This window comes from Semicossyphus pulcher, unplaced genomic scaffold (assembly GCF_022749685.1).
Source record: "Semicossyphus pulcher isolate SPU_LCO1_2020_fin unplaced genomic scaffold, fSemPul1.0.p SCAF_17, whole genome shotgun sequence".
NCBI lineage: Eukaryota > Metazoa > Chordata > Actinopteri > Labriformes > Labridae > Semicossyphus > Semicossyphus pulcher.
In genome coordinates this window covers 9,048,457-9,074,908 of record NW_027211681.1, presented here as the reverse complement: position 1 = coordinate 9,074,908, position 26,452 = coordinate 9,048,457, and the positions used below count along the sequence as shown (strand labels likewise).

At 42.3% G+C, this 26,452-nt stretch overlaps 1 protein-coding gene across 1 annotated transcript in view; it reads left to right on the top strand.

Annotated features, from left to right (window-relative positions):
- Nucleotides 1-26,452, top strand: part of LOC138594381 (multiple PDZ domain protein) — a 48,083-nt gene that overhangs the window by 12,080 nt on the left and 9,551 nt on the right. Inside the window, 21 exon segments of the mRNA XM_069665453.1 lie at nt 1,937-2,135; nt 6,577-6,900; nt 9,569-9,763; nt 10,346-10,523; nt 11,529-11,639; nt 12,004-12,069; nt 12,483-12,554; nt 13,037-13,130; nt 14,650-14,858; nt 15,245-15,336; nt 15,427-15,556; nt 16,841-16,933; nt 17,915-17,989; nt 18,081-18,428; nt 20,007-20,090; nt 20,574-20,767; nt 22,338-22,485; nt 22,566-22,657; nt 22,804-22,943; nt 23,095-23,138; nt 23,414-23,536. Of these exon segments, the coding sequence (XP_069521554.1) occupies nt 1,937-2,135; nt 6,577-6,900; nt 9,569-9,763; nt 10,346-10,523; nt 11,529-11,639; nt 12,004-12,069; nt 12,483-12,554; nt 13,037-13,130; nt 14,650-14,858; nt 15,245-15,336; nt 15,427-15,556; nt 16,841-16,933; nt 17,915-17,989; nt 18,081-18,428; nt 20,007-20,090; nt 20,574-20,767; nt 22,338-22,485; nt 22,566-22,657; nt 22,804-22,943; nt 23,095-23,138; nt 23,414-23,536 (3,011 nt within the window).

Genomic DNA, 26,452 nt, shown 5'->3' with positions numbered 1-26,452 from the left:
CGATAACTACGCTAATAGGCCCTGTTGATGACAACTGCCCTGAAGAGGAGTGGTGAAGTGATGTACTCCCTATATATGAGAGGGGAGATGATTAATGTGAGTGTGTGTGTGGGTGTGTGTGTATGTGTTTGTCCAAATGCCTGGTATGGGGGTCAAAGTAATGTAAAATTATATTAAGAAGTATATTTTAAGAGTCTTTATGTGTCTATAATCATTTAAATGCTACTGAGTACTAGTGTTGAGAGTACATGGTCTTTCTAAGAGCAGGTCCAGTGTTGGGCTATTCAAACATGACAGGGAGGAAACAACAGGGTCTAAGGCGCTCCTGCACTTTCATCTCAGGGAACTTTGCAAAGCACAAGGGACCAAAGTGATTTGTATTCTAGAAACATGCTCTAATAAGACACCACACTACTTGTGCGTGTGTGTGTAAGTTTAGAATTATGTAAATGTTCTTAGGAGGAGAAAACCAAGGTCGTGACCTACAGTCTGTGTGTCACTGCATTCTTTGGTTTTCACTGCTTTAATATATTGTAGGTCTTTTTGCTGAGATGTAGCATAGTTATGTGGAGGATTTAAACATGTTCAGTGTTTTGGTTGATTTAAATAGATTTGAATTTGAAGCAAAAGCTTCAGCTTGGGCGGAAATGTGGTCTTTATCTGGAAGGCCTGAGTAGACTGGTAACTTCTTAATTAGCTATAGTACAATGTTTATTTGCACTACTTTAAATTCCTTTAATTTTTAGCTGCCAGGTAAATTTCTATATATTGTGCAATGGTGACTTTATGCCCAATTTTGGAGATGAGACATGGGAACATGTACTGTGTGTACAGTGTATGCTCGGTTTGTAATGTAAAGACTGAATGGCTTTAAGAGCAGATAGTTAAAGAACGTTTTGATGGACTCAAATGAGGTCTTTTTTTCTTGCCTTGCTCATTAAAAACATGGATATTTCTATCTTGAGGTTTCTACTTATTCTAGAATATATTATTATTATTCTAGAAACCTTTGGCACTTATTGTTCATTTGTGGTATCCCAAAGAAATTTAGTCGAGGGCAACACAAATATATTTTCATATGGACACTTTATGTGGGATTTTACCATAAATAATATTGAAAGTTTTTGCAGCAATGTTTGTAAGAGAAAAAAAAGTATTTTGATGCTGTGTTATTGTATTTGAACACAAGAGACATCCATTATTATTACTTCAGGTTTCCTCTAATGTCTTTGAAATGTGTCTTCTGTTAGTGTTGCAAGCTTCAGTAGCTGTGTCTCCAGTCTGAATGTATTCCATGCACTATGATTGTATTGTAATTTGAATGTAATTAAAAAACAATAAAACTATTTATTTAATCAAAAAAAGCACAAAGTCATTTTTTTGACCAGCTTCAAATTATGTACGACCATAGTGTTGTGGATGTGTGTAGCCTGCATTAGATGTCAGTGTAGTACACAAGCGCTAAAGACTGCAGTGTGTATGTGTGTGCATTAGCTGTGCACGTATGTGTGTGTGTTTGTGTGTGTGTGATGCCTGATTTACCTGCTTCTGCCTGTTTGCATTAATGAAGTGTTCGTGTAATCCGCCTAGTGTCCGATTTGATAATGCCAAAGTCAGGTGTCTGTGAGACCGGCATGTGTTCCCCCTCTAGTCACCTGTTCCCTGTGACCTGTGTGGGCGTATGTGTGTGTGTGTGTTTGTGCACCTTATGCCAGTGTGACTGTGAAGGATGATGCTGTGTAAATGTCAAGCATGTGTAGCCATGTTTGTGTGCTAATCTGCCTAGTGTCTGTCTCGATTATGCTGATTATGCCACTGTCAGGTGTTTGTTTGGGGCGACTGTCTGTTTGGCATGCGTTCAAAGCAGCCTAAGCCAACCCTCCACTCACCTGTGCTCCTGTATGTATGTTTGTGTCTGGTGTGTGCGTGTTGGCAGGGATGTCGGTGAGTGCTATCAAGGACGGCTCAGGCATGCTGGTGCGCAGCGTGGTCCAAGGGGGCTCTGTTAGCCAGGATGGCAGGCTGGGGGTTGGGGATGCCATCTTGGCCATCAATGGAGAACCTACCTCCAACCTGACCAACGCCAGGGCCAGGGCCATGCTCCGCAGACTCTCTGTCATAGGGCCAGAGATGAGGTGAGGAGCCAGTCGCTGTCCAACAGCTTTACAATATGTAGAGAGTTTTGTTCTGGGCTAAAAAATGAACAGGGGATCCCTCCTGTGATGTCATGGTGTAGCTCACATTACTCTATTAAACATCTCCTCTGAGGTCCCTCAGGATCACCTGTTCTCAATAATCCTCATCCGTATCAGAACACACTTGGTGGCCTCATGCGCAGCTCTGTGTGCGTCATCCTCTTTGCTATGGCTCAAGTGCTGCTTGAACCTTCACATTTCTTAATTGCTGTAAAGTAGAGAAAGATCAAAGCTCTGACACGCCGCATGAATCCATCAAGTACAGCTACGGCAGATAATGTTGTGCTATGTAAAAGCACAGGTTTGAGTAATAACAGTACCAATGGGCAGTAAGCCAAGACAGCGTCAACACTTTGCAGCTAAATGGCACTCAGATTTAATCATTACATTGTTTGCACCTGAGCTTTTCCTAACTTGACATGTCAAAATCTGCTCGGCCTAAAGTAGAGAGGCGCTATTGGACTTACACAAGATAACCAGGCCAAATGATTTGTGTAGCTCTCCAACCCTGATACATTTGATACAACTTAGGAGAAGTCAGAGAGATTTCCATCTTGCACAGTATATACATGCCTGAGTGTCTAATCAAGCACAATAAGGGTAACTGCATGTATGACAAACAGGAAATGAGCTTAATTGAGTCCTATTAAATGGAATACATTTAAAAGGGGTATTGTGCTAATTTCAAGCTTCATATTTCACTCCGCGACACCTGTGGAGTAGCTTAGCATAATTTACAGTTAAAAAAACTATGAGAAAACCTTTTGTCACACTGGTGCTCTGTGCAGGCCCTCATACAGCCTCTGCCTCAGCTCTGCTCCTTTAAGAAACCCCGCCCCTACAAGCCCGCTTTGTTCTGATTGGCCAGCTCTCCAAAGCCTGCTGAGGCTGCAAAGTGCAGTCACAAAGTGCAGCGTGTAGAAAAAACTGTGTGGAACCTGGCAGCCTGCAGACTGAGCTGAGAAGCCTGGGAATTACTCCAACATGCTTTTACCTACAGATTTGAAACTTCACCCAAGTTTAGTTTGGACATCCAACATTGTAACATTATATGTCTTAAAATGTGAAACAGCTTAATACCTCCTCTTTAAATGTTCCTCAGCATAAAACTCATTACACAAAGATATGACGACTGTATTACTAGAATCATGAATTCGTTTTAAAAGAGGCAACAATCTTTCCTGTTCTAAATACCTGCTATTGTTTATGTTTTCAGTGTCCTGTATTTATATTTGCCATTTTGAAATTGACCCAACACCAGGACACTGTCAGTAAGCTAATACGGGAAATGAACTACTTTCAGAAGCAATTACAAGATCAGATTTGGTTTGTGATGATGATTCTAACCCTAACACACCCAATGATACTGTTATCCTCCTAATCCAGCTCACCTCTTACTGTGCCACAATCATTGGATCACATGTGTTTATAAATAATAACATTATTATATTATTAACCTTTGCTCTATGCTATATGATTTATTCTAACCTCCCTTTGTCATAGAATTGTGTGAAAATGCTCATAACTGCAAATGCAACATCCACCACACTGCTCCTTCCAACAGCTGTTAATACCTTGCAGAATTTAATATGTGGGTTATTATGTAGCTGAAAGTGTGTGGCTGAAATTTAACACATAACATGATAAAAATCTGCAATCTTAAGAACTTTTGGAGGCTACAACGTATGACACAAATGCCCTGGGAGATTACCAAGGTTATGTATTGGGCTCAAAATTCATGCAGGGCTTGTGGGCGGCACAGATTCCCACCAGATATTAAGTCAGTTAGTCATATTACATTCATGTGCACTTCCCCTCATGCCACAGTTCAAACACGTCTCTGCTGTAAAACCGAGAGAGTTTTTCTTGTAGTGAGAATGAAGAGAGCTCCTCTGGGAATGCAGAGAACAATCCACCACTGACAAAAAAGTAATTGAATACTGCTCACATTTTCTAGATCTACCCATGCAGATCTCGACAGTCTGTGTGACTCGAATGAGTGAGTATATGTGCATCATAAACGTAAACATGTGCCCTCCGCTGTCATAAACACGACTTTCACCGCATCGTCTCGTGTAAATGATCTCACTTTGGATTTCCATCACCACCTTGTTTTTGACTCTGCAGTCAGAGTTGACTGAGGCTCTGCAGTCATGTTAAATTAGATTAGATGATGAAATTTTAAAGATCGCCCGAGGGGAAATTGGGTAAATTATTACTTGCTCTAACATCAGCAGTTATGGCTCCACATTGACAATGCTTGTTTGGCTGATTGGAGATGTGCCCCACCTCCACCACCCTGCCGCCCTGCAAAACACCCACTCACTCTCTCAACCTCTCCCTCTCTCTGCCTCTCTCTCTCTCTTGCTTTTACAGGCATACTAACACACACACATACACAGACTTTCAATGGTCTAACCTCCAAAAACACCTTTTTCCCGCGATGGGAAATATCTCTGAATAATTCATCACTCATCTCACCTTGAACAGTGTGCTTCTGAATAAAAGAGCTTTTTAAAGAGCCTCTCGTAGATGCACACACACACGCAGGTGAACACACACGCATTCTGTATCTTCCTTTATCGCATGCACACACAGAAAAACACTCTCTCGCACACACTGCCTCCTCCTGACAGCACTGCAGACAAACTAACAGAGTAGTGGAGGCAGATGAGTTGCTTTGGCAGCCTCAGAAATAAGACAGACATAGAAGGGTGAGGGCTTGTCACTATCAAACTGCCTCTGTTGAGACAAGACAGGCTGTCCACACGGCTCAGTCACAACAGCTTAGCGTAGAGGACCTCCATATTCAATCTGCCACCATGAGTGGAACAGAGAAATTGGCTCTTTCAGCCGATTCAAACAGCATGTCTGCTGGTAGCGTCACACGAGAACGGAAGAGGGAGGGGGAGGCTTTAATGATGTCCTTGACGTTTCAGTTAAATGACATCGTTTACGCCATAGCTTACATAGATCCCAGTTTATGCAAAACACTTTTTTTTCACATCAGAAATGTTTTTTTGTCCGTCTTGCATCAGAAATGTTCTTCAAGTGACATTAAAATATACAGTTTTTTTTCACATTTTATCTTATACAAGCAGTGTTTAAGAAGTGGGGCACATCTGTAATTTTAAGGCGCTTCAAAACCTTTAGCATGTAAGACAGCAACCTCAGTAAGAGGTTTTTCGTGGATTATTTTTTTCATGTATGAGATAATTATTAAGCTTTATTAACCACTGCTTCAGGTATCTAGCTTTCCCTTTCTTTTATGTAGTACTGATTGATTATTATGGTTAAAAAACTGTCTAATAATGATGATAATCTGGAAAACAGACAAACCAAATTTGTTAGGTCCAACTTCCTGAAGTTAACATAAATCTGGGTCTAACTGTTTATTTAAAATGGGGAGTATTATGCTAATTTCAAGCTTCATATTTCACTCTGTGATACCTGTGGAGTAGCTTAGCATCATTTACAGTTAAAAAAAACTTTCTCACACTGGTGCTCTCTGCAGGCCCTCATACAGCCTCTGCTTTAAACGACTCAGTCTGACCCTTTAAGAAACCCCGCCCCTACAAGACCGCTTTCTTTCAGCGTGTAGAAAAAACTGTGTGAAACCTGGCGTTCGCAGCAGCCTGCAGACTGAGCTGAGAAGCCTGGGGATTACTTCAACATACTCTTACTTACAGATTTGAAACTTCACCCAAGTTTAGTTTGGACATCCAATGTTGTAACATTGTCTTAAAATGTGAAACAGCATAATGCCTCCTCTTTAACAAACAAATAGGGTTAAAAGCTTTGACACTTTGGGTAACATGCTTTTGTTTTGCTTTCTGGGACTAACTTAATCAATACTACTTTCAATAAATCTCATGGTGGCAACAAGGCTGTATCTATATATACAGCTGTGCTCATAAGTTTACATACCCTGGCAGGATTTGTGATTTTTTTTGGCCATTTTTCAAAGAATATGAATGATAAGAGAAAAAACTTTTCTTTCACTCATGGTTAGTGGTTGGGTGAAGCCTTTTATTGTCAAACAACTGTGTTTACTCTTTTTAAATCATAATGACAGCAGAAACTACCCAAATGACCCTGATCAAAAGAACCGAGTGCAGTATTAATCTTCTCATTAAACTGTTGTTAAATCAGGAGATTAAAGTGTTTTTCCTGATTGTCAGACAGTTCTTTTTAACCATACCGTCCCATTAATCTCTCATTCACTTGCAGAGGAAGCAATTCATTCGTCTGTGTCATTGTCATCATGTTACCCATGTCGTGGTGTTGAAAGTTGATCAAATGTGTAGCTTTGGAAACACAAGTCATATTAATATTTTTTCACCCCAACCCCCACATTTTTTCCTACATCCCCTCCCCTCAGCTTAACCTATGTCCCAGCCCACCAGGTGGATGAGCACCGCAGCCGCTTGTGTTTACCCCCTCTGGCGTCCATCGCAGCAGACAGCAACCCACCCTCACCCGTTCCTCCGGCCCCTTCTCCGGAGCCTTCCTCGGCCTCGGCCAGATCCCCGGGTCCAGTCAGAGCTGCTTCAACTGCAGCTCCATCCACCCTCAAACCATCGGCCTCGGTCAAATTTAAAGCTAAGGCTCCAAACCCAGCAGCTGTCCGACCCTCTGCTTCATTCAGCGCTTCGTCTAAAGGCCCAGCCGTAGTCCCTACCATCACACCAGCCCCTGACTCAAGGTAATGTAAGATCCAGAGGTCTCAGCCTATTATTTATGATCACCTAATCCCTACTCAGGCCCCAGAGTGCAAGATAAACCTGTCTCAGGGTTTATTAGACTTCAAGGCTCCAGCTTTATTCCATGTTGTTTGCTGCAGAGAATTCACACTTTGAAAAATAGCTATACATTCTGCCTGATGGGAGTTCTTTTAATGTGTTCACCTGAGGCTTTTGATTTTTATAGCAGCCGGAGTTTTATGAGTGTAACACATCACATATTTCAATTACCCAGCAGATTAAGTCACTCTAATGATCTGAGTTATTATCTGACACTTTAATGAACCGTATCCATGAGGAAACAATGTGTCCCAGCGTGTGTGCCACCAGCTCAGCGCGAGCCACTTCCAGTCCGTAATTTCCCTTCTCCATTCTTCTCCGTTGTAAAGGCACAAGCTTCTCTGAATGTTGAATCTCTGAGTTATATTTAGCTGTTCGCTTATGGATCTCAGTGCTGACTGTCAGCGAAAATGAATTGTTTCGCTTCTGTCTGTCGCTGCTTTCGCTCCATCTTCCTGCCTCTGCCTTTCTCCTCCCTCACTCACTCCCATTTCTCTCTGCAGCCTTTTCTTCACTCTTATCTTTCAATACATTGTCTCCTTCTATGCTAGACTTCTCTCTTGACTCTTTGTGTCTACATCTGTCTCTCATCTCTCTCTCCCTCGGTCATCTCGCTCTGGTCTTTTTCTCTTTACCTCATTTTCCTCCCTCCTCCCTGCCTCGGTCCTATCCCCCTCTCCTGGACGTTCTTTTTCAGCCCTGGTGGAACCATTTGTTCTGGCCTCTTCTGTAACTTAACTGGCTATAGGCTCCTGCTGCGCAGATAGCACCACTATCACTCACCTCCATGGGCTTATTACAGCCCTCCACCGTTAAATATATTCATGAAAAATTCTCCCCTTCTCTACCTCTTTCTTCCACACTTTCACACACACACGCACACACACATACACTGTATATATACAGAGATACTGTATATATATATATATATATATATATATGTGCGTTAACGCTCACACACACACACACACACAAAGACACTACCTTAATGTGACCTCACTGGCAGAAATGTGTCTTTTCAGGGCTTTTTGCACCCAAAGCAGTGAATCTTCTCAAGGCCCGCCAATATAAGTCGCTATTGGCCGTGTGTCACAGCGTGTCAGGACATGAAAAAATAACAAAGTACACCAAGATACCGTGTTATCCACAGAAATTCTGCCTGTGTGATCCAGTTGAATGCCACTTAACTCACGGAGAGAGGGCTGCAACTAACAATTATTTTCATGAATGAAAATATATGTACATTATTTTTGGATCATAAAGAATGAGTGTCTTCAGGTGTCTCGTTTTTTCCCCACCAACAGTATAAAACCCAAATTCATTTGACAGCAGCAAACGCTCACATCTGGGAAGCTGGAATTAGAGAAAGTTTTCTTTCAATAAACTAATCGATTCAAGTCATTGTTGCAGCTTAAAGTGGTAATCTCGAAAATCTCAGTTTTGTTGTCTTTGGCGGCACCTATGTTGATAAATGGTATTTGCCGAAACACACGTCCCAGATATCCAGACAGTGTGGCATGTGTGACGTCCACGGTTGGCTAACTCCTGATTTTCCTCGCTGACGGTCGCTTTCCTTTTTAGACTGTTTTCCTTCATCTGAGCGTCGAATTTGCTTCCGTTTCTTTGGATTTTCACTTATTCTTGAAGTTGTATCTGTAGTCATCGATCTGTTCTTTGTTTGTTTAGCCATAGTAGATTACTGTTTACTCGCAACACTTGCAGAGACCGGAAAAGCAGCCGCTTAGCTCCGCCTACCCTCTCTGGCAGACCAACCACTGCTGGGTGATGGAAAACGCGTCGCTAACTGGGCGCCGCTTGTGATTTTTTCCGCAAAAGTCACACCAGACACCCAGTCCATAATACTGCAGTATCAGTGGGCCACAGGCTGTTACCTCATTCGGCGATAGATAGTGACTTAACAGACATTTAAAATGAAAATCTACTGTATTACTTTAAACAAAATACTATTTGATCAGTAGTATTATTAACTGTATGCAGATTTGTTCGAAGAGTAAACTGTTACCATTTAGCATCTATCATATTATTTATTTGGTATCTACTGCCTGGGATGCCCAGCATATCCCTGGACACATCACCTCTACCCTCGTCCACCTTCACTGGCTCCCTGTCAGGTCCCGCATCTCCTTATAAAATCCTCCTTCTCACCTACAAATCCCTCCATGCCCTGCCCACACAGCACCTTTCTGACCTCCTCCACCCTTATACCCCGTCCCAGAATCTGCGGTCCTCAGACACGGGCCTGCTCACCATTCCCCAGACCCGCCTGCAGACTTTTTGGGAGAGAGCCTTCAGCGTGGCAGCCCCCCACCCTCTAGAAGTCTCTCCCTATTGAGATCCACAACGCAACAACCATTCATTCATTTAAAAAACAGCTCAAAACTTTCCTTTACAGCAAGATTTACAATCAATAAGGACCGATACCCAGCTCACTTTGCTTTCTTTCCCTTGATTGTTATCATTATCATACTGTTATCATACTATTATCACCACATTTTTCATATAACAAATGATTTTAGTATTATTTCTGTTTGCCTGTTTTTTGACCCTCAGCTGGCAGATTCCAAAATCTCTCCCTCACAAGAAAAACGAGGAAGCAAAAGAATATGGAGAGATTGTGGGGGAGAAAAAGGACAAGAGCAGTGCAGATAGGAAATTACCAAAGCTGGAGGTAAAGGTGGACGGTCAATTCGAGGCAGAGAAGGAGCTTTATTCTCATACTGCAGTATCCTGGGATCAACCAAGAAGGTTAGTGAATCCGTGATGTAGTATTAAGTACAAAGATTTTTTTTTTGTCATTCGATTTTTTTTTCCGGATTTCTCATTTTCTGCTGCTTTATCAAAACTCTGCCCGTGATGTCCTTTATCCTCTCACTGCCCGAGAGGGCTTAGCGAAATCCTCGTGTGCTCAGGTTATATTCACATGAGGGTAGCACAAGGCACACTCGGCACGCTCATATTTCTCTGGCCTGGAGAAGGGGACTACTTTCACAAACTGTATTTATCGCATTTATGACTGCATCCCGCTTGGATAAATCGCATAAGCTGCACTGCATGCAAAGATCAGCTTTTGTGTGTGTCTCCCTGGCAGGTATAATATTCTATTGTTTTGACTTAATCTCTGAAACTCTATCCGCAGCCCTCAGCAGCAAGAAAAAAAGCTCAACCACTAGATTAATTCTCCTTCTTGTGCATTTTTGCAGTAATGTTTCAAACCGCGTAGTGCCTCATGAGGCGTACATAAAACATACATTCATCATCAGTGTACCCATACTGTAAGAAGGGCTCTGCATTATGCGTGGATGTTCCCTGTATCCTGCTGTGTTGCAGTGTGCAGCTGACTCGAGCACCAGGTCAGTCCCTGGGTATCAGCATAATGGGAGGCAGAGGCATGGGCCGCAGACTGAGCAGTGGAGAGATGATGAGGGGAGTCTTCATCAAGCACATCAGCCCCGACAGCCCAGCTGCACATAATGGCACCCTCCGGACTGGAGACAGGATACTAGAGGTATGTGTGTGTGTGTATGTGTGTGTGTGTGTGTGTGTGTGTGTATTACAGAGACAGAGGAGTGGTGCTCCTATTGGACACCGCAGGGAACAAGAATGTGTGTTTTTCTCTTTACATGCTGTATTGACGCCTGCGAGTGGCAGAAAGGCTGCACGATTCTGGATGAAATGAGAATCACGATTTTCTTGCTTAGAATTGAGATCACAATTCTTCTTAAATTTCTTTATTATTATTTTTAATATTTTTAAAACTACTGGAAATTATACCAGATACACACAGTGTGTTTTCATGTTTATATAAACAATTAACAATCATACTTTTATTATTTGGGACTTTTAAGTCTATTTGTTTTTACCAAAACAAAAACCTCTCCTACTTGTATCACTCTTAGTTCAGACTCTGACACCCGCATGAAAAAGTAGAGAGTAAAGCTGAAGCGACACGTTCGTATGTCATCAACCATTGCTAATGATGATCAAATGTATGTCTAATCAGCGTGATCAGCCCCGTGACAGTCACTTTATGAAACGAAAAATCACGTCTCCCGCTTCCTGTCGGCACACACAACCTCAGGCGGTGTGTGTGCTGCAGGCGCTAACGGTAAACAGCCCGTCCGCTCCGTGAGCTGTCCATTTCTGTAGCCCCAGCGTTAACCAGCACCGCTACGCTGTTAACGGGAATACTCTCACTTGACATCACAGATAATGTCGGCGGGCTTGTTTTGATGCAGCTGAATGAAAATGCGGCAGAATCGTTGTCATTTAGAAATGAGATTGCGTAGAAGTATGAATCAAGATCGTGATTTTATTATGATGAATCGTGCAGCCCTAACATATACTGCGTGTGTTTTGTGGCTATTCAGTAATCTTGTGCTTGTTTGTTGTCTATTGTATTTAATGGTGAGAGTTTTTCCTCCCTAAAATATGTGGAAGATCTTATTAATATTCCACATCATGACAATTATCAAAGTGTTTTGTCAAGTATTTGTGTGTCAACTTGTCCAAGGTGAGTGGTGTGGACCTCAGAGACGCCAGCCACGAGCAGGCGGTGGAGGCCATCCGCAGGGCCGGATACTCTCTGGTCTTCCTGGTCCAGTCGGGACAACACAGATCTCGGGTACTGCATTTCATAAAACAGCCAAAATAGCACATTGACTGGCCTAGATTCCATTTTGAAATGTATTTTAGGGTATGTAAACATTGAAAATTGTAGCATTGAAATCTCTTGAGGCTCTCGATTCTTTCACACCGGGTTACAATACTCAACAACTGCTAACAGAAGGTGCAGTTTATGTTCTATTGGACAACTCTGTCAGAAGTTTCACTAAGGTTATACGTGGGAGTCTGGAGCAACACAATATAATGTCCTCTGGACACAAAGCATATAACATAACGTATTGGATGTACCATTTGAAGCATTTTTGTTTCACAGTCATATAGATATTCATCTGCCTACTCTGCATCTTGTGTTTCGCCCACAGTCCCCTATGCTCACCAACCATGAGAGACTAACTCCAACAACGCAGTCCAACTCCCACAGCAGCAAGGTAACACTGCTCGACCAGATACTTTGAGCGTCACACTTCTGCTTTCTGTTTTAATGGGATAAAAGTGGTGTAAAATTCACCCGATCCTTAAGAAGATGCTGGTAGTATAGAAACTCTTATGCAGTGAAATGTATATCGCATACTGTCACAGTTTTTTGTGTTTTAAAGGTCGTAACCGTTTGGTGAAAAAAGATGACAAGCTATGAAATCATTTTTGTCAGTTTCTGTACCCACACACTTACTGATGTTTGGCTGTGTACCCTGTAGTGTATGGAGAATGTTATGTATACACTATATTATATATAGAGGGATGAGTCATTAACACCCACATGGTCTCCCAAAAAGAAAGCTTTAGAGGGTTCAGTTTTTGTGCTGCTGTGTTTAGGACTCTGTGTTTCCCCTCATGATTGTAGGAATCAGAGAAGCTCAGTGGTCTGTTCCTTAGTCTCTCCCCTACAAACCCCTTCACTCCCACCCCCTTTAAGGTTAGTACATCACTGTGTGTGTATATGTGTGTGTGTGTTATCAAGGGTATGCAGCATCTTAAAAAGAAGCCTCGCATTAGCATTTGCACTAAGCCAACTTCCAAAAACTTAATTAACGTGCATATTTGTAGATACAACCCTTGTAGTTCAAAGTCCCTTGCAGCTACCTTGTTTGTTTAAACCCTTTGTTTTTCTCTTTGGTGGAGATGCCTGACTCTCTAAATAGACAGCACAATTCGTTTGATGTTATTTTTCCATCCACTTGTAAGTTGGTTACAAAATAATGCATGAATCCGGTCATCTTTTATGTTATTTTTAGCCGGCATTAAAAACCGTGTTCATTAATTCATCCTGTTCGTCAGTTTTCCGACTGCTACATCAAGCACACTGAACAAGCCTCAGGGGTAGTCCAACTCATGCCTGAAGGACCCCTGAGGCATCTCCAACTCTGCCTGTTCAATAATGCAAAACTCCTCCCAAAGGTACTGTCGCCGACATTAGATAGAAAGCACCGGAGGAGCCCCATTATGGTCACAACTCCAATCACAGCTGAAGATGAGGACAACACCGGCAGGAGTAAGTCTGCGCCATAAAGACGTCAAACAGACACACACAGGGACGCTTCAAAGCCCCCCAGCAACAGGAGATGTGTTGCAATTTAAGTGTAGGGTCCACCCTCACGCTGTGCGGGTGAAGCCCTCTGGCCCTGAAAGACTGACAAAAGTTGACAAAAGACCGAGCTGTATTACTGAAATGAAAATGTCACCAGCTCAAACACATTTAGGAAAAGTATTTAATAATTTGCTACTGAAAGCCACCAAGAGTTATATGAGCAAATCATTTTCATGCACAGACCAGACTTTAATATGTTCCTGGTGAGCCATTTGCGTGAATGACTTTCAATTTTCTTGTCTTTTCTTTGTCATAAAAAAAAAGAACTGTTGTTGAAACTTAAGGCGCTTTTCGACAGCAGGAACTTTCCCGAGGAACTAGGAACCTTTTGAGCATTTCGATAGCAGGAACCAGGGTCTAAATTTAGTTCCGGGATAATTTATTTACCCACTGAAAAGCACTTTTCAAAGGTCCAGGAACTTTCGGGGCGGGGCCTGCAGTGCTGATCGTTTCTGATTGGTCGATTACTCGCAGCGTTATATTTTACCCGCCACGTTTAAAAGACTGCAGCTGCAAGTTCACTGTTATCATCGTGCTTGGAGATTGTTTATCACCGTGTTTATAAACAGCACAAGTTGAATCTCCTCCATGCTAACAGGCTAACTGTAGTGTTGCACAAATTATGATACCGGCTTGTTCGTCACGTTTTATGGCGGCATTTTTGTTGTATGGCCTTCATCTTCTTCTTACCGCCACCTACTGGACTGGCGGTGTAGTGCAGTTACGTGTATTGCTTCTCCATACGGATCGGCACTTCAGGCCGCTGTGGAAACGCAGACAACAATGGGCCACAGGAACCATTTAGTTCCTGAAACTAAAAGTTCCTGGTACTTTTGGTCAAAAAGCACCTTTAATCAACTTTCATCCATTTATCTACATGTGTTCTTGTGCACGTGCACACGGAAAAACAAAAAGGGAGCCACTCATAAAACAAGTGATCCATAGTGCTTCTAAAGGTCTAAAACCTTAAAGTCATGCAGATGTGTTCTAATATGCAAAAGCAAACAGACATGCATATAGGCCTGCATACATAGATACATTAGCAAGCACTCAGAAACCCACGCTCACGCAGATCTACAGTTTTATCATCTGTTTTAATGATACAGTACATGCATGCACACTCACACACATGCACACATACCTCTTCTTTTGGCACAAGCATGCACACACAATCCACATCCATCTGTACGTGTGCAATATACAAAAACACAGACATCCTTCACCTATCCCTCAACATGACTGACATCATCCCTTCCAGACAAATTGCAGCAACACACACTCACACAAGCTCCTCTGGGCTGTAATGCTTCCTCTCCACATGAAGTGTCAGTCATTACGTGCAGCATTCCACACTTTTTATTTTGACTCACCCATCACATCTTCCTCCTAACAGCCTCCTGTTTGTTAACTCTGCCTCTCCTAGAAAAGATGCTGCAGCGTTATGGCAGCCTGTCTGGGAAGCTCCATATGATTGAGCTGGAGAAGGACCCTGCGGCACACGGCCTGGGAATCAGCCTCACAGGGAACAAGGAGGGTTCCAGGGCCCGCATGAGTGTCTATGTGGCGGATATAGACCCTCAAGGACCTGCTGGTTTAGACGGGAGGATATGGGTTGGAGACGAGCTACTGGAGGTAAGGGGGAGATTAACAGATGGGAAGGTTTTTCAGGGGACAAGAAGGGATGGAATTCCAGAGAGAGAGAGAGAAAATATCACAGTCAAAATTGAGAGCAGAGAAAACAGAGCAGTGGGTTGTGGGTAGGAGGCATGGATGAGTAGACAGCGTCAAGCACCAGAACAGTAGATTTATCAGACAAATTACCATTTGAAAGATGGCTGGTGCTGAGCTGAAATCTTACAACGAGCAACCATGTAATAGAGATGATGAGAAAAATCGAGGAGCCGCTGGCAGCTGAGAGGGGGAGGGGAGTCAGAAGACATGCGGCTGAAAAGAAGAAAAAAGTGGATCTGGATGAGCGAGATATCTGTGAGGAGTACATGACCTGATTTCTCTTTCAGATCAATGGTCAGATCTTGTACGGCCGGAGTCACCAAAATGCCTCCACCCTCATCAACAACGCTCCGTCAAAAGTCAAGATAATCCTCATCAGGTAGCAAGTTTATATGCTTTTAAACTTTTACCAAAGAGGATGCGGATGACCAGCTCAGGAACTTTATCAGATGTGCTTTTGTTTTACCAGGAATAAAGCAGCTCCGGGTCAAACAACCCAGGGATCCACAACTGAGCTCGAGGATGCAGTCGACTCCCAAAAAGACTCTGCAGAGCGTGGAGGATTATCAAGAGACATCCAGCACATCATCCTACCTCAGGTGCTATATCTTGGCATTAACCATTGTCAGGCCTCCAGCTGGTATCTGACAGCTCCAGTAACTGGTTGAGTGGTAGCATGCTCTTACTTTAGCAAAAATAGTCTGAATGCAAAAGGATATAAAGAACACCTTCCATGTTATAGTAAATGGGGCTGCATTCATACTGCAGGCCTTCATGCTCAATTCATGTCTCATTCACTCAGTTTTTTCGTAAAACATGGATTGCTCTCGGGCGTTGGGACTTTGGTTGTGCATAAACTTCTGCGCAAGTAAGCGATATCTCCGTCAGAGACGGACAAAAAGGTCAAGAGGCATTAGTCCTTGCCTTATCTGCAACACTTCGGTTGCAGTATGATGTTATAATGAGTTGCAGTGTTCTTTGACCCAAAGTGCAGAACCAGGATGCAGTTTGTAATTTGAAAAGGTTTTAATAAGGATTTGGTTACAAACAGTTGACTTGAGATGGTGGTTGAGCTGGGGAATGAGAGGTGGGCAGGCGGTGAGTGGCTGGAAAGATGAGGAGGGCTGTCTGGTTTCAGAGGTGATCCTGAAGCAAAGGAGAAAAAGATTACTTTAAAGCTTTCACAGGAAACAACATATACAGCACTGAAAATACTGCCTGGCCTTGACGTAGTACCACAGAGGTAGACTGAACGATCTGGCGATGAATGACTGAAGAACCAGGGTATTTATAGACTGCAGGCTGATGGCTTAATGAGGAACAGGTGAGCAGGCTGAAGCGGTACAGAGTAGTTGATTGGCAGAGCAGGTGAGGAGCTCTGAGGATGAACACGCCCAGAGACAGACAGAGAGAAACAACAAGAAACACAAGGGAAGGGAACACAGGAGAAACACAGGGAAGAGGGGCAAACCATGACATATGAGCCTTCTAGATTTGATTAAATAGAGGCATCTCCCAAATAGCGATTAAATCTGCTATTTCACCGTCTCTCCACTGCTGCGTGTCGTTGTCGTCGTCTTCTTTAGAATCACCCCTGGAAATGTGCATATTACCATGGCAACGCGGACTAATTCCAATTTGGTTTTGGATCGATTTAGTACCACATATCCAAGTAGCCAAGTCCCAAATTTAAAAAATGCGACATCATGTAACTTTTTGCTGTTAACACTGATGAACAATCAGATCTGTGTCACATAGGGGGATTTGGGACACTTTTAGCTGCAGTATGAATGCAGCCTACGTGATATCAGATATAGATCTTATATAATACTATTAGGTTTGCTAAATCTATAGTTTCTCTATTTTTCTTCATCTCCCTCCAGGACCGCGTCAATCTGGGCCTCTGCCTGACAGAGGACGAGTCCAGGGAAGGAGTAGTGGTCAGTTCCCTAATCCCGCACGGCACTGCCATTAAGGTGTGATATCATCAGAAGCCTCCTCCACATCTTCATCAGTTACATTAATATGTTTTCTTTCGTAAGAAATTCTATTGAGGAATTAATACAATGTGTAAACATCATTACTTGTTCATTTATAAGGAATATGCTGTCATAGTTTTACTATTTAAATGTACTTGACAGAAATAGAGTTTTCCCTGTCAGAGTGTTTTATTGTATTATTATAATGGAGGCACGTAGGCGTAAGCAGCCTTTAATTTTTATGCCACTTGAAGTGTAACTACTTGATCTAATGTAAGGAAGTTAATTCTATTACAATGCATCTTATTTTATAAGAGGATCCAATATTTATGATAAAAAAATTGTGATGTGTCGTAGAAGAAAAAGTACAGCATTAGCATTTTAAATATGGAAGCATTTTATCTCAACCTTAATTTTGTCTACGTATCTCAAAACACTGTCTGAAATATACAGTATAACCTCGCCTTTTTTAAGTCAAAGATTGTTCTCTATATACTTTCTATTTTTCTGATAAAGAGTGTCATCTCAAGGATCTTAGCCTTCATCACACTAGACCTCTTCCTAGCCATAACTTTAGAATTATTTCAGAACACAGGTTGCACACAATTTCATCAGATTTTCAGATCTACCAAGTTGCCTGTAACTTTTGCAATCAATAATCTATCAGCATAAAGAGGTGCAAATGAGCCCCACTTTACTGTACAATAAAAGCAGCAGTAAACCCTGATGTGACGGCCTTCGTCTCTCAGTATTTCTGACAATATTTAAACCACATTAACCTTCAGATGATAGTTGCCAGGTTTTAAAGTAATGTCGTCATGTATTAATAATTTTTTTATGTAAGGCCCCAGGCAACAGCGATGCTGATATATGTCCAGAGGGTGTGTTTGATTTTTTTTATCTCAATCCTTTCCATCCTTCTGGCGCACACACTTTTTGCTCTTCATACATATTATTCATGTTTCTGTGTGTATGCAGGACGGCAGGATAAAGGAAGGAGACAGAATCATAGCAGTGGGTGATGAACCTGTGGCAGCATTGTCAGTGGACAAGGTATGAGCGCACACAAACACGCTATTCCTTCGCCAAGGTCAAGCTGATTTAATCATTCATGACTCACCTCACCTGTCTTCTCTGTGTGCAGGTGTCCAGTTTGATTCTCAAACACAGGGTCACTGTCAAGCTCTCCATCAGCTGCGCCGAGAGTCTCTCTTCCTCTTCTTCTTCTCTACCCCTCCCGACATCTCTTTCAAATCCCCCCTCTCTCTCTCCGGCTTCCTCTCTAACCCTCCCTGTCCACTCCTCCACGTCTTCATCACTCACTACCATGCAGACTTCTCCCATGGGGCAGACTGATGTGCAAGGAGCTGCTCCTACAACTTCAGACCCTCTGAGTTGCCCGGTTGTGGCTGGAAGGGAAACCACCATAGAGATTTGTAAAGGAAACGTTGGCCTGGGCCTCAGCATCGTAGGGGGATCTGACACTCTACTGGTGAGAGCAACACATTTATATTTCACATCAAAACATGGTTTGAGAAAAAAATAAAAAGGATCAGTAACATGTTAGAAGGTGAAACGTTTCACCTCATAACATGTTACATGATACGTGATACATTTCAATGTGATAAGTTGGTCTCTGTGATAAGTTGGCAGAGTTGGACTCCCTGTGAGAGGTAGTAAGCTGGCACGTGGCATCCATGGAGGCTCCCGTGCACCTCCAGCTGATCAGTGAGAAACGTTGCAACCTCCAGGGGGTCGGACTCATTCTTCCTTCTGTGAAGCCACAGGCATTTTAAAATCCTTCTAAATATAAGCAGACTTATCATCCACCGTGTTCAATAACAGCAGAATCTCTTCATGTCTCAACCCAAGAAGGAAGTAGAACATAATCAAATTGTACTATGTAATATGAGCCATTTTTTTCAATTTGTCCATCCACACAAGTTTCCTAACTCCGCATAAGTTTCATGTTATAACAATATAATCTATCACATTATTACCTGATAAGTTTCATGTTATAACAATATAATTTATCTCATTATAAACTGATAAGTTTCATGTTATAACAATATAATTTATCACATTATTACCTGATAAGTTTCATGTTATAACAATATAATTTATCACATTACCTGATAAGTTTCATGTTATAACAATATCATTTATCTCGTTATAAACTGATACGTTTCATGTTATAAAAATATCATTTATCATAATCAGCTTTATCGGCCAGGTATGTACACAAACAAGGAGTTTGACTCCAGTTTAAATTAGTTCTCTATGTACAAGCATGAAACATTAAATATTAAACTAATATGTATAAGCCTACATTCAACAATAAATATTAAACTAGTATCTACAAGCCTACGAAAGCCTAGAAAAAATATAAGGAGTGCAACAATGCTGAAATATATATGATTTTATTTAAATATGTGTTAATTATATAACAGGTGGGTTAATTTACATGAGGTAGATTTCCAGTAAAAAAACAGTGTGCATAGATTCATGCCCGATGACGGGTGATATTAACATGAATAAAATGTGTGTCCATACAATGAGTCTTATTTACATGTGACAGGGTTTTTCACCACTGATTGTTCTGACGCTCCGTGACTGTTAAGCGTTCATCAGAGTGACAGCCTGTGGGAAGAAGCTGTTTCTGTGTCTTATCATGTTATAGTGTGATTAATTATATTGTTATAACAATATAATTAATCACATTATAACATAATAAGTTTTATATTATAACAATATTGATCACGTTATAACAAACTTTACACGTTATAACATGATACTGCAGCAGTACGCTTCCATACTATCAATACTTAACAATGAAAAAATAAATTAAGATGTACCCCAAACAAATTAGGCAAAATGGGTTTGTGTATGTTGTTTTCAAAATGAAATGAATATGCACAGACATTGTCAGTAAAGGGGTGATTCTGTATTGTGGAAATGTTGTATGAGCTTGGATGTTTGAGTCCATGATGTTTTATTAAGTGGTAAAATGTTGTTGTTCAGCTGGATAGGGTTCTCTCTAATAATAAGTGTTTTCTGATATCTCCACCAGGGGGCAGTAATCGTCCATGAAGTAAATGATGGAGGAGCTGCACAGAGGGATGGAAGGCTGCAGGCTGGAGATCAGATATTAGAGGTATAAAGGGTACACACACACACACACACACACATTTTATATTAATCGATTTTAGTCTTAGTCATAGTTTTTTAGTACCCATCCACATATATATTGTGATCAGATGGCATTCAACCCACATTAGTCAACAGTTCTGTAAATGTGCTTGTTTCTGTTTATTTTAAGCTGCACTCCTTTGGCAAGCTGTTCTAAATCCAATGTGGTGAAGGGTTTGGAAATTCAAACATTAGACAATAAAATGCAGAAATAATGAGAAAGCAACAAATTTAGCATGAACAAGACAGTACACAAATCATGCTGAGCAACAGGAAGCAGCAAAACATTGACAGTTAAATGCAAATACATGCTTGTAGATTAATGCTATGATCCTTAATGCAGCCATTAATGGTTATAAAGTTTCCCTTGTTTTAGTTATTTAAAAATCCCTCTGCTGTGATTGATTCATAGAGTATACTGTCTCTATCTCTCTGACTTTCCTCCAAGGTAAATGGTATAGACCTGCGTCAGGCCACTCACGATGAGGCCATCGGCGTGCTGCGGCTCACCACCCAGCGTGTTCGCCTGTGTGTCTTCAGACACCAGGAGGCCTACAAGGAGGAGGACCTGTGGGACGTGTTCGGCCTGGAGCTCAGGCCTCGTCCTGGAGAGGGGCTCGGGTTCAGCACTGTGGGGAAGAGGTATAATCTGCACAAACAACCACTTTTTTTTTTTAAAGATTATTTTTTGGGCTTTATTTATAGGATAGCTGAAGAGAGACAGGAAGGAGAGAATGGGGGATGTCTTGCACCAAATGATGGGCAGACCGGGAGTCAAGCCTGCGATGAGTGCGATGTGGAGTGTAGCCTCTATATCTATCGGCGCCTGCTCTACCAACTGAGCTAAACCAGCCCCCCCACAAACATCCACTTGAACTGAAGGATTTGGTAGTCAAAGGTCAAGGTAACTGTGACCTCACAAAACATGTTTATGGCTATAACTGAAGAAGACATGCACTAATGTGACAAAACTTAAAGCACATTAACAAGAGGTCAAAGGTCAACTTTACTTTTGACATCTTCTTTACTTACTTTTAATGTTCTGCAAAAACAATTTTCTGGCCATATTTGATGCCAGAACGTAGGAATCTTTGCATCATAATTTAAATATTGTCCACTGCCATGGCTGGATCTCAGGGATGGATGTATGTATGGATTGATGGATAGATATAGATAGAACATTCCATTTTTATTTTTTTCAAAATAAGTAATGCAGTTATTTGTGCATACAAAATATATGCCTCTATTAGCGCTGTCAAAAATGGCCAAAAATGACTTCTGATTATTCCTTCAAAAAAACCCACAAATGTTCTTGTTCCGGGTGGAGCCGCCGTAGCTGCTTCCGCTAACCAAAACACACACTTAAATTTCCGGAAAAAAAACAGCAAGGATCCCTCATGTTGGCGTATTTAACAGCAGAACAGCTTTTTGTATTTGTCTGAAGCAGATGTTCACAGATATGGAAACTTCAATGACTGTCGTGAGTGTTTTAGTTACGGCTCCTCTCACCGATCCTCCTCTGGTCTGCTGATCCAAAACAGTATTTGTCAACAGAGCTGTCAATCATCCTTTTTACAGCATCAAATAACCAATTAAAACTAAACTTGTCAGAAAAATAAACACTTGGACCTAAATCGGCATGATAATAACTAACTATAATGACAGAAACCGTGTTTGAGAAAAATTATTTGGTGTGTTTTTTTTTTTTATAGTTTGACTCATGTCCCATCTGGTAACATGGAGGAGGCAGGCTTTCTGACCTATACTACAACCAGTCAGCAGGGGGCGCTCAAAATGTTTTAGCTTCACTTTTAGGGAACTGGCTAGTAAAATGTCTTTCATAATAAATCACATTTGTGAAGGTAAACTTACTTTAACAAGCTTGAGTTCTGAGGTCGTCGCCCAGTTAGAGGTCAGAGACTTTTATCAGCAGAGATCATTATTGTAAAAATCGGTGAAAGATACATAATGAAAACACACCATTACAGAATCATATAATCACCATAAAGGTTGGAGGCCCAGGCCACAGGGTCACCATGTAGGGAAGACATTATTTCTAAAGAGTTATGGCGCAGATTTTCATGCAGCTCCATGTATTTAGACAATCAGGTGTGACGTTATGCTAAACAGCATGCGTACATACGCAGGTCACATAATTCCTTCAATAAGCGTGGAGCAGACACCGTTTTTGACCTCTGTTTTCCTCCAACAGTAATGACACGGGCATCTTTGTGTCAGATATCATCAGAGGAGGCGTAGCGGATTCGGATGGCAGGTTGTTGCTAGGTGACCAGATTCTGTCAATTAACGGGGAGGATGTCCGCGCAGCATCACAGGAACATGCACAGACGCTATTACAGGTTTGATACGTTAAGACACACAAACACTATAAAGTTTTTTATGGATTACTCTAATGTGAGATGTGTCGCTCTGCTCTCAGAGCTGCGGTGGAGCGGTCCACCTCGAGGTGGCAAGATTTAAAGCCGGTCTGCAGTACTCAAAGCGGAGCCAGGTAAACTGTTTCCCATGGCTGTATCTTACCTGTGACAGGCAATCAGAGAACTTGACCTTTTTCTACTGAGCTTTAATTTCTATTGTATTGACTGTCTTAAATCAGCTCAGTCATTTAATATTTTCTATAGTTTATCTTCTACTCTTTTGCACTTATTTAACAATAGTACTTTTTGAACTTAGGAATACTTTAAGTTGTGTTTTATCCAGAGCGAAGACTCTGACTGTTCCACCCTGACCCCCTCGAGTGGATGCGATGCTTCCCTCGGCCACCAGAGGGAGACAGATAACAGAGGTGGGAGCTACTGTGAGTCGCCCTCATGTTGAGGAGTGTTGTCTTGCAGCAAAACACATACAGTGTATACAAAGACTTATCATTAAGACTTAAATCATTGCAGCTGAGTTACAGTAAAGAGTTAACAATTGACTGTGTAATTATATGTCTTCCCCTCCCACAGCATTTCAAGACTGCTCTGGCATCAAAAAAGTAATAATACAAAAGGTAAGGCATACAATCTTGAAAATGATCAATAATTGTTTTGATGTGTGTGCCATACTGTCTAGGATAACTGCCTTTCAATACTATGATGTAATTTTAAAGAAGTCCTTAGAGCTTTTGTTCTTTTACCTCAATTGAAAACGTCAAAATAAGAGTTAAATAAAAGCTCCTCTCCTGATTAGACCAGGGCCTCACGTATTGTTAGCTATTTATGTCATGAGCAGAATCTGCCATGTATTGTCTAACATGTTTCTAACGTTTGCACGGTATCCCCGCAGCGTCCATTTGACTCCTTGGGCATTACTGTAGCAGGAGGAGTGGGCAGTCCCCATGACAACGCACCTCTATTTATTGCTACCATGGATTCAAATGGACTGGCTGCCAAAACACAGCAATTACAGGTGGGGAATGCATATATATATATATGTGTATGTGTGCCTGTGTTATGTATTCATCAAGTAATGAGGACAGACCTATTACAGTCATCACATTGTAAGGACTCACCTCCTGTCAGTGATATAAGCTTAAACATTCAGTTGAGTGTAATGACCTTTTTTGGTTAAGATTTGAAATATGATTGTATTAAGGTAAAACCATAGACTGTATAAATAATGGACGTAGTCTCAGTGACGTCACCCATTGGTTTCTGAAGCAGCGTTTTGAAGCACGAATTGCGCCGCCGGCTATGAAGCTAGGCTATATGCTCCTCAGCATAGCTAGCAGTTATTAGCCATAGACTGTATAAATAATGAATGAGCTAGTTTGACTTTGCCAGGAAAAGATTCTGTCGGTGACTGACTGCAGGTGCAGTTTTCAGACTGAAGAAGTAGCGGACTCGCTGCTCGCTCGCCCGGTGAGAGAGCGGCGAGCCGACACGTAACGGGAAACTGAACATAACCGATCTTCTCATCACTGCAGTCCGCTGTAATCTCTTAAACTCCTGACTCCTATTCACTGGCCGACGATTAAATAAATGTTTGATAAACACTGCACAGGCTAACAAGCAAGCGAGCACAGTATACCTGCTACTTAGTGCTAAAAATATTCCAATACAGTAACACTAACATTTAACTCACCGAAAAGCTGGAGCTCAGACTTCTTGCACAGCCATAATGTTCCATAAATCCCACAGAGACAGATTATCTGTCCGAACTTTGAATGAAAAAATCCCCAAAAGTCTCCAACAACACAAACAGGTGAAGTTAAGCTCAGTGTCTGTGTTGACGTCCAGCAGACAGCCAGCAGGATCCACCTGTCAATCAAGTGATCCGGCCCCTATGATTTAAGGCGTAATATAATTAAAATGGGTGTGTTAAAAAAAATTCACCCTCCGTACAGTTACAGTTGTAATTCTTCCTTTTTCGACTGTTTGCCACCTCATGGTTCTGATGAGCCAAAGGAATTCCTACATCAAAGGAATTCCAGAACCCTGGTCCCACATCAAAGCCATTTACAATGATGTCATAATGATGTGAACCAGAAGTTTATAAATACTGACAAGCCACAAACACTCACCAGTTACAATCTGAGACACAGCACATTTGTTAGTAAGTTCCTTCAACAAACTAGTCATTCTCAGACTACTGAACCACGAGACACGGATTCTACAAAGATTCTACTAAGGACATTAATGGAACAACACGCCAAATTAAATCCCAAGACCTGGGCCAATGTGGTGGCCAGCAGCCCTGCCCGGCCTGCGCCACCCACCTCCCAGCGTAAGCCCCCGAACCAGCGTAAGCCCCCGAACCAGTCTGAGCGCACAACCCAGCGTAAGCCCCCCACCCAGACTGATCAGAGACGCCCACCCCCTCCCCGATGGCAGGTTGAAGAAGGTCTCAGGAATCAGCTGAGGCACCTAAGTTTTGATCTGCACCAGGAGAGGAGCTTGAGGCGTGCGGCCGAAGACAACAATGCCATCAACATGGGCAAGATGGAAGTGGCCCGTGAAAAGTTTAGGGTGGAGCGTGAAGAGAGACTTCAGGTCGAAAAGGAGACCAGGATGCTCAAAGAACAGCTGAAGCACCTGAATCCTTCCTTCAAACTGATAACGGACATGACGTTTTTTAATGATAAATTACAAGATGAGCTCATAGGTGTTATTGCAGCTCAAACTGTAATGCTCTTTGAAACACCCTCAAGTGGCCCTAAGGTGGATGAAACTCTAACAGCTGAAAAAGCAGCCCTTGAGAAGGAGATTAAGGCCCTGCAGCAAGAGGCCTTAAACAAAGAAATCATGACCGCCTTGCAGTTTGAGAATTTAAACAAACAGCTGCAAGAAAAGACCAGCAGCAGCCTTTGGCTGGCCACTCAACTTGAAGCTCAGGAGGACACCAGCCAGGCACTGCAGAAGATTGTGGAGGACCTACGCAAGTCCAATGATGATTACAAGGTCAAGCTCCAAAATCTTCTTGCAGATCAAGCTGGACAGCTGCAGGCTGAGATGTTGAGGTCTGACAACCTACAAAAAGAACTGTTGGAAGGAAGGCATCTGTTTCTCAAAAGCACAAGTGACCTGAAGCTCGTTGAGAGTCAAAATGAATCCCTTGTGCAGGAGATGAAGGTCCTCAAGGAAGAGGTCTTCAACAGAGACATTTTAAACACCAAGCAGCTGGAGAACTTAACGAATCAGCTGCAAGAAAAGACGAGCAGTGGGCTCGACCTGGCCTCCAAACTGAAAGCCCAGGAGGAGGTCAGTCAGGTGCTGCAGATGGAGGTGGAGGAGCTTCGAAAGCAGATCGTCGAGCACTCCCTCCCAAAGGACAATGCAGAGGTAACCAGCAAGGACGACTCTCCAAGCATGGCCAAGGAAACACCTGAGCTGGTCCAGGAAATACCTGAGCTGGTCCAGGAAACACCTGAGACTATCCAGGAAACACCTGAGCTGGTCCAGGAAGTACCTGAGCTGGTCCAAGAAGTACCTGAGCTGGTCCAGGAATCTCCTGAGACCGTCCAAGAAACACCTGAGATCATCCAGGAAACACCTGAGCTGGTCCAGGAAGAACCTGAGCTGGTCCAGGAAACACCTGAGACCGTCAAGGGAACACCTGAGATCATCCAGGAAACACCTGAAATGATCCAGGCAACTCCGGAAATGGTCCAGCTAACACCTGTGATACCCCAGGAGACACCTGAGATAGCCAAGGAGACACCGGAAATGGGCGAAGAAACACCTGAAGTGGTCCAGGCATCAATGGAGGCAGACACAATCTCTCTTTGGAGGAGATTTAAGAAGTTTGTCACTCCACACCGCCGCCGCAAATACAAGCGGCAGAAGCTGGACCAAGAATAACACCCCAGCCTCCCAAAACATCCCC